Source organism: Hoplias malabaricus, chromosome 10 (genome assembly GCF_029633855.1).
Source record: "Hoplias malabaricus isolate fHopMal1 chromosome 10, fHopMal1.hap1, whole genome shotgun sequence".
Lineage (NCBI taxonomy): Eukaryota > Metazoa > Chordata > Actinopteri > Characiformes > Erythrinidae > Hoplias > Hoplias malabaricus.
This window is the reverse complement of record NC_089809.1, coordinates 44,331,310-44,339,108: the sequence shown is the minus strand read 5'-3', so window position 1 is coordinate 44,339,108 and position 7,799 is coordinate 44,331,310. Positions and strand designations below refer to the sequence as shown.

Below are 7,799 nucleotides of genomic sequence, written 5' to 3'. Positions count from 1 at the left end.
CATTGGATTTTTTTTGTGTGTGTGTGTGTGTGTGTGTGTGTGTTTGTTTGTTTGTGTGAGAGGAGAGAGAGAGAGAGAGAGAGAGAGAGAGAGAGAGAGAGAGAGAGAGAGAGAGAATGGGACAGGGATTGCGGTGGAATTGGCCCTTATTTTACACCAGAGGGCAACTGAACTCCAAAACTGGGTTCAGCTGGTTCTACAGGTTGGAATCCATCTTTGAGGAACATCCCAGTGTTGCCATAGACCAGAACATAGCCCTTCAGAATCCAATAACATTGGTTTCATGAGTGTGTGTGTGTGTGTGTGCGTTGGTTTTTATGGTTTACGAGGACTTTTCACCTGACTACGTACCGACATTACGGGGACATTTGCGTTTATGAGGACAGGGCTGGTGTCCTCATAATTCCAGCACTGTGGGTGCTCTTATCTACGTCAGAAAAACTCCCGCTCAAATTTTGGCGCCAAGTCCTTTTACACCATAAAAACCAGAATCTCGCTTAACACTGTGTTAACTCCAAATTCGGAATAGCGCCCCTGTAGCCTGGTGTGGGAACGGCTCCAGTGTGACCGTAGCGTTAAGATTTGCGACTGCTGATTGGCTGGGCTTTGGATAGACAACTGGAGCTGTGATTGGCTAGGAGCCCTCTCAATCATGATTGCATCATCGTGTCAGTGGGCGGAGTTTCAGCGTGCTGAGGAGGCAGCACTTTGCATGGAGATTTTAGCAGACTGAAGTAACAGGTAAGAAATGGACTATAAAAATAATATAAGGATTTGTATATTTTGCACACATTTGCTAATGCCTTCGGGGGTGTGCATGAATGAAAAGCTAGTTTTTTATGAGGTCTGGGCAGACGATTAGGACCAAAAAAATAATGCTAAATCCCGCTTAGCATTTCTATGTGATTTTCAGTGTAATATTAGCATCAAGGTAACTTGTTATACAATTACTTAATTATCACAACTGGGTGAGTGCTAGTTTAGTCATTCTCTGTTGTTTATGGGATTTAATATGACTGGGTGAGTGCTAGTTTAGTCATTCTCTGTTGTTTATGGGGTTTAATATGACTGGGTGAGTGCTGATTAAGGTTTTCTCAGTTGTTTCAGGGGGTTAATTAAGCTGAGTGTCAGTTAAGCCATCCTCTGTTTGAGGTTTGCTGTGCCTTTGTGAGTCAGGGTTGAGTAAACCTTGGTCATCAGTTGTCACAGCGCACTCACCATATAGAAATATATAGCTTTTTCACTAATGCAGAGCTGTAGGTCATCAGCTGTACAAAAGATGAATAGATATTGAAATTCTAATAATAACATTGTGACATAAACAAGTACAACATTTTATCATATGAAGGAACAAAATAAAACTTAAATATTTTTGCTAGGAACAATAACACCAATAAAGAAGATGGCTGCCAGGGAGCCACGAAAGAGAAAACCTAATCCAAAAGAGGAGGCTGCATATTTTGCATCTGTTTGTAAGGACAAAGATGGGTTTGATGTGAAATACATAAATCAAGATAAAGGTAATTCAGTGTGTATGTTTAATTGTATATTATACAGAATAGCTCATGGAGTGTTTCCTATTAGCAACAAGCAGACTCAGGACTGTGGAATAGTAGTTTAACATCATCTCTGTTTTCTCATGTAGGCCGTGGGGTATTCAGCTGTGTCCATTTTGATAAGGGAGACTTTCTTTTAGAATACAGAGGAGAACTATTAAGCAAACATGAATGTGAAAAACGACAAAAAGTATATCATGATGCCCTGAATGTATTCATGTTTGAATTTCGCTACAATGGAAAGCTCTTTTGGTATGTATAATATTACATTATCTGTTAGCTTTGTAAAATATATGAGAATATATATGATTTGTATTATTCTAGTATCTGTTCTGATTTATGAATATTTTTCAGTGTTGATGCGTCTCTGGAAGATGGCTCTCTTGGGAGACTTGTGAACGATGACCATCTTAATCCAAATAGCAAAATGAAAACAATCACAATTGCAGGAAAACCCCATCTGGGTTTATTTGCAACAAGAAACATAAATCCTGGAGAAGAGATCACGTACAACTATGGTGACTCTGAATGGCCATGGAGATGCAAGGTATTTAAAGAAAAGCATTCACTGTAAATAAGAAGTTCAAAAATGCTAATTTAACAGTAATATATTGCTCTTATATTTGTTGCTCTAATTCATTGTATCTGTTTCCGAAGCCTGCAGTTATCAATACCAGCCTACAGACAGTTAATGAGGGAGACCAACTGCAACCAAAAAAACAGATACCTGAAGCAACATGTGAGGTAAGTAGTGATGTGTGAACATAATTCAGTTATTTCTCATAGAATTAATCTAGTGTGTGTGTATAGGTCCAGGTACAGTACGTTTAATAAGGACATAGATATGTACTGAAAAAAAGGTGTGAGAAAATGTCTCAGTTCTTTGTATCGATTAATGGAATATCTGTCTGTTAATGTGTCTGACATAAACCTTCTATGGTACTTACTGGGACTGCAGTGTTTACTGGGATTTTGTGTGTGTTACTGTGTAAGTCCTAGACCTGTTTTGTAAGGACTATGTTTTACAGGGACTTAGTTCATACTGAAAAAAGGTGTGAGAAAATGTCTCAGTTCTTTGTATCGATTAATGGAAGATCTGTGTGTTAATGTGTGTGACAGAAACCTTCTATATATGGACTTTAGTACTTACTGGGACTGCAGTGTTTACTGGGAATTTGTGTGTGTTAGTGTATAAGTCCAAGACCTGTTTTGTAAGGACTATGTTTTACAGGGACTTAGTTCATACTGATGGCAGCCTCTGTATATAGTGTAAGACAAAATTGTGATCTCAATGGCATCTGTTTCTGAAGCTCTAGCACATGTCCTAGATGGTCTAGTACATAGTTTTCACACCCTTTCAGTAAATTGACCACAGAAGAACATATGACATAGGCCTAGCAATGATATTTGTTATATTCTCCCTGAAACTGCTAGATTGTTCCTGAGGAAGGACCTGTCAGTATTCCGATGCCAACCCTGCCACCTGTCAGAGAGATGGAACAGGTAACTTCTGATGAATTTTAAGATTACAAATCAGTTAAAGGATCTTTTGATATGAATGGTTGGATCATTGGGGGCTTTTCAAAGCTAAAGCATTTCTACCTGATGTGTGGAACCACATTTCTGATTTTATTTATTTATAGAATGTAGCTCAAGCAGATACTCTGGTTTCGCCCACCTCACTGTTGACCACGGAGGACCAACTGCAACCTGAGAATTGGCATCCACAGGTTCCAAGAGAAAGAACAAGAGAGGAAACTGAGAGGGATTGTGCTGTGAGTATCACAATATTATAGGCACTCTGTCACATACAGGTGTTGCAGTAAATCATATTTTAATCATATCGTTTATCATATTATTCTGTTAACGATTAGTATTTGTTTTGACTGTCCATGGTCCATAGTAAGATTTGTTTTGACAATTAATTACTGAGCACCTGAATTTTAAGTGAAAATTGTGGTTTTGTGACTACTCTGTCCAGGACCAAATGCAGCCTGAGAGAAAGAGTCCTGTCGCAACAAGGGAGCAGACTGAAAGGGTAATGTTAAATGCCTAAAATTTCAGGTGCCATATGTTTGAACACACATGCTCAACTGACAGTTTTTAAGTCTATAATAAATTGTACGGGTTGTGATTTTTTTCAGGTGCTGAAAAAGTTCTATCTGAGCCAAATCAATCAGTGTATATTATTAGAACTCTATAATTTTAGCTTACAAAATATCAAAAACCAAGCTGAACCCAAAATATATGCATTGTTAGCTGTGAACAGGGTTGAAACCTCAAAACATTAACACATGAACACAAGGTACATGTTCAGTCATGCATTTGTTTTTGTTGTTTTGAAACTCATATTGAACCACCACTGAATGTTGTGCATTGTTACACATACTAGTAAATGTATGTTTTACATGCACCATAGTGAGCAAACGTTCACACAATTTTGTGCCTTTGTTTGCTTGAACTTTAATAGTTTTGTGGCTTACTTTGAGAGAAGGTAATCCTGCCTGTTCCTGCCATGAAGAACAAGTTTTCAAAAAGTGAATCCTTTTTTCATGTAGGTTTAATAAATACTGGAACACCTTTTTCCATGTTCCTCTGAACAATTTATTTTTATTCTATAACTAGGGAGACTATGTGAAAGATCCGTGAAGGGGTCCCAATGCTCCACTGACAAATCAAAGTGTTGGAAAACTAAAGTAAATTAAATGCGCACTGAGCTTTTTTTACCATTAGAATTTACACTGTGTGATCCTCAAGACAATGACTGCAGAATTTTAAACTATAATTCTCTAGATTTTAATATATCCTCATCGGAAAATATCACTTTTGTCACCAGAACTGTGAACATGAAATAGCCCTTGCAACGGTTTCAAGCATGAACAAGTGTGTGGAATGTGTTGGACCAGTTGCATCACTCAAGTGGATTGGTCTACAGTGTAAAGGTCAGTAACAATTATTATTTAGATATTAGTGAAGTCACCATGTGACGTAGTTTTGGGAGCTAGACCACGCCCCAGTTACCTCTCCACAGCTCTATTTATACCCCTTCACTCTCACTACCACAGATACATCCGTACCCACGTCCACGATCTGCTCGTGGCCCATGAACGATTGGCAACCGTCTAATTTTGTGGGCACGGCTTTTGCGCACACGCCTCCGAGCCACCTCGAACTCCAGCCCAAACCTTCTGAGTTCGCCCCCCTCTCGGACGCTTCTCTGGGTGTGGTCTATGTTAGTAAATGACAGAAAATGATTAATAGCATGTCATTATGGATGTGCCTGTGAACTGTAAAATGTTTGATATGTCATTTTTTTAAACTGATTGTTAGTTGATGGATAGAAACATTTTAAACTCTAGATTTTGTTAAAATATATATATTATATAATTTACTCATCTAAAGTATTTGGGCTGTTTCCACATAATATACAATACATTTTTTAATTGTTCTTGTACCCCAATTTAAAGTATGATTGTTTGTGATATTGAGTGAAACCAGTCTAAACAGTTTAGAATAAAGTGGTGGGCTACATCAGTCCATCTCCTTGTGTAAAGGCTGCAGTTAATGTGTGATTTTAATTACAGATGCATCACTGTTTTAATATGTTTATCTTTTGTAGTCTGCTCTTCTTTCTGGCACAAGTCTTGCTTTAAAAAACTTGAGAAGAGTGGAACAGTCCCGGTGTCATGGGTATGTACATTCAAAGATGTTTTAAGAACGATTACCATTTGTTACAAAGCGTGTATAGTGATCTTCTATTTTCTGGTACTAGGGAAAAGGGGATTCAAGTTCTGATGAGGATAACTCTCAGTCAACAGATGAAGAATATGTGCCAGAGTCAGACTCAGACAGTGAATCAGACAGTTCAGTTGAGCTTGCATTAGAATGTGCAAACAAGAGCCAAGTCAATGAGCAGAAAGTCCCATTCACCAAATTTTGCGGTTTAAAGTTTTTTCGAAAATATGAAAGCAAAGGCAGTGGCAAACAGTGTCTAAAGCCCAGGAAAGAAGCATGTTTGTATGAAGAAGCTGATTTATTTTGCTATGAGGAGCAGTTGACTGGTATAGAGTCAGATCATGAATCAGACAGCTCTAGAGAATGGGAGGATATACTTTCACCGAAAGTTCAGGTCAAGCCAAGTTCCAATACTAACCTGTCATCAGAAGCTGCAGCATTAGGTAGTGGAACAAATGACTTGGTTTTATCCAGATCAGTAACTGTAATACCTACAAGGGTAAATCTATTGGATGTAAGTGGTGCATCTGGTGAGAGTGATTTGCATGAAGATCAAGATGCTTCAGTGACAGGACAGGATGATGCTATGGCTGTTCAATCATCTGTAATTTCTTGTTCTGAAAACAAGAAAAACTTTTGTTACATTTGTGGGAAACCACAGTCAAAACTTTCTCGCCACTTGAAAACCCACATGACAGAAGTTGAAGTTGCAGAAGCATTTTCTTTTCCAAAGTGCTCAAAAGAACGTAAACATTTGCTGGAAAAAATTAGGAATAAGGGCAACTATCAACATAATTCGGATGTTTTACAGAAAGGAAGTGGATTCCTTAAAGTAAAACGAAGACCAAATAGAGCTTGTGATTCAAAACAATTTGTACACTGCATGTATTGCAAAGGGATGTTTGTGCGTAAAGACCTGTGGAGACATGCAAGAAGATGTTCCTCAAACCCAGGAATACTAAACAAACAGGAAGGAAGAACCAAAGTTTTGGGTTTGGCAGCTCTGGCTGAGTCCACATTCTCACAACAGATATCCCAAGGAGTTTGGAAGCTCTTGAGTGCAATGAAGCAAGATGAGGTTGCCTCAGTAGTACGCAATGACTTCTGCATTCTTCAACTAGCACAGTGTTTCTTCAACAAACATGGGAATGACCCTACCAAATTTGAGTATATTCGTCAGAAGCTCCGTGAAATTGGGAGGTTTTTGTTGACTTTGTGCAGTGAGTCTTCTGTTCACAACCTAGAAGAAGCTGTAAAACCTGCTAATTTTTCTAGTGTTATTCAAGCTGTTAAGAAAGTCTCAGGTTATGACGAAGAAAGGAACTGCTACCAAACACCAAGCCTAGCACTGAAATTGGGGCACACATTGAAGAAGGTTTGTGAGATCATTCAATGTAGGGCCCTTATGGCAGAAGATGAAAATTTAATCAAGTCAACAGAGATCTTCAAAAAGCTGTATACCACCAAATGGTCAGAGCTAATCTCTCACACAGCTTTAAGTACACTAAATGAGGCAAAATTCAACAAGCCATTAACATTGCCTTTCACTCATGATGTTCAGCTTCTTCACAAGCACCTGGAGGCAGTTGCAGAGGCAGCATCTGAAAATCTGAAGAAGACACCCTCACCACAAAGCTATGCTGAGCTTGCCAAAACTACACTTGCAAGAATAATTGTTTTTAACCGAAGACGTGCAGAAACTCTTCTGCATGAGGATGTTGCAGTTGGTCTTTCAAATTTTGAACAGAAACTCTGCAACCATTTCAGCAGAGTTGAGATCAAAGGAAAAAGGGGGCGAAAGGTCCCTGTTCTTCTCTCACCAGACATGGTTGATGCTCTGACTCTATTGGTTACTACAAGGAAGTTATGTGGGGTTCCAGATGCAAACTGCTTCTTGTTTGCCAGACCCAGCTGTGAAAGCCATTACAGAGGTCAGGACTGTCTGCGGCTTTATTCAGTTCAGTGTGGCGCTCACAATCCAGAACACCTCCGATCAACACACTTGCGCAAACATGTGGCTACTCTCTCACAAATACTCAATCTAAAAAATAATGAACTGGATCAAGTCGCAGACTTCTTGGGACATGATATTCGTGTACACCGTGATTATTACAGGCTTCCAGAAGCGACTACTCAGCTCGCTAAGGTATCAAAGATTTTGCTGGCCATGGAAAAGGGATGTCTCTCCGATCTGCAAGGCAAATCACTTGATGAGATTGAGATTGAAGGTATGCATCTGTAGGTGTATTATGTTAGCACTGGAGACACATTAAATGCTATCAAAATGAAATTGTGAAAATGCTGCTGTATTGTTGAAGTGGGAACAAAATCTTCTCTTTTTTTTCTCTTGTCAGTTGCGCTTAACTTGACAAGTGGATCAAAATAAATAATTCTAATTTTTTTGTAATAAAATCATGTTACACTTGAATTATAAGTTGGAAATACAAGGTTTTGATTCGTCAGCAATGATATCTTGCATAACTTTTAACTAATGTAAAGTAGAATGTG

At 38.7% G+C, this 7,799-nt stretch overlaps 1 protein-coding gene across 1 annotated transcript in view; it reads left to right on the top strand.

Annotated features, from left to right (window-relative positions):
• Positions 1-1,397: 1,397 nt before the first annotated feature.
• LOC136707989 (uncharacterized) overlaps positions 1,398-7,799 on the top strand; it is a 7,743-nt gene continuing 1,341 nt past the window's right edge. The window contains exons 1-9 of the mRNA XM_066682236.1: positions 1,398-1,520; positions 1,646-1,808; positions 1,911-2,103; positions 2,214-2,300; positions 2,991-3,059; positions 3,200-3,331; positions 3,538-3,594; positions 4,393-4,498; positions 5,176-5,246. Coding sequence (XP_066538333.1) covers positions 1,403-1,520; positions 1,646-1,808; positions 1,911-2,103; positions 2,214-2,300; positions 2,991-3,059; positions 3,200-3,331; positions 3,538-3,594; positions 4,393-4,498; positions 5,176-5,246 — 996 coding nt within the window. The 5' untranslated portion in view covers positions 1,398-1,402. The remainder of the gene's footprint in view (positions 1,521-1,645; positions 1,809-1,910; positions 2,104-2,213; positions 2,301-2,990; positions 3,060-3,199; positions 3,332-3,537; positions 3,595-4,392; positions 4,499-5,175; positions 5,247-7,799) is intronic.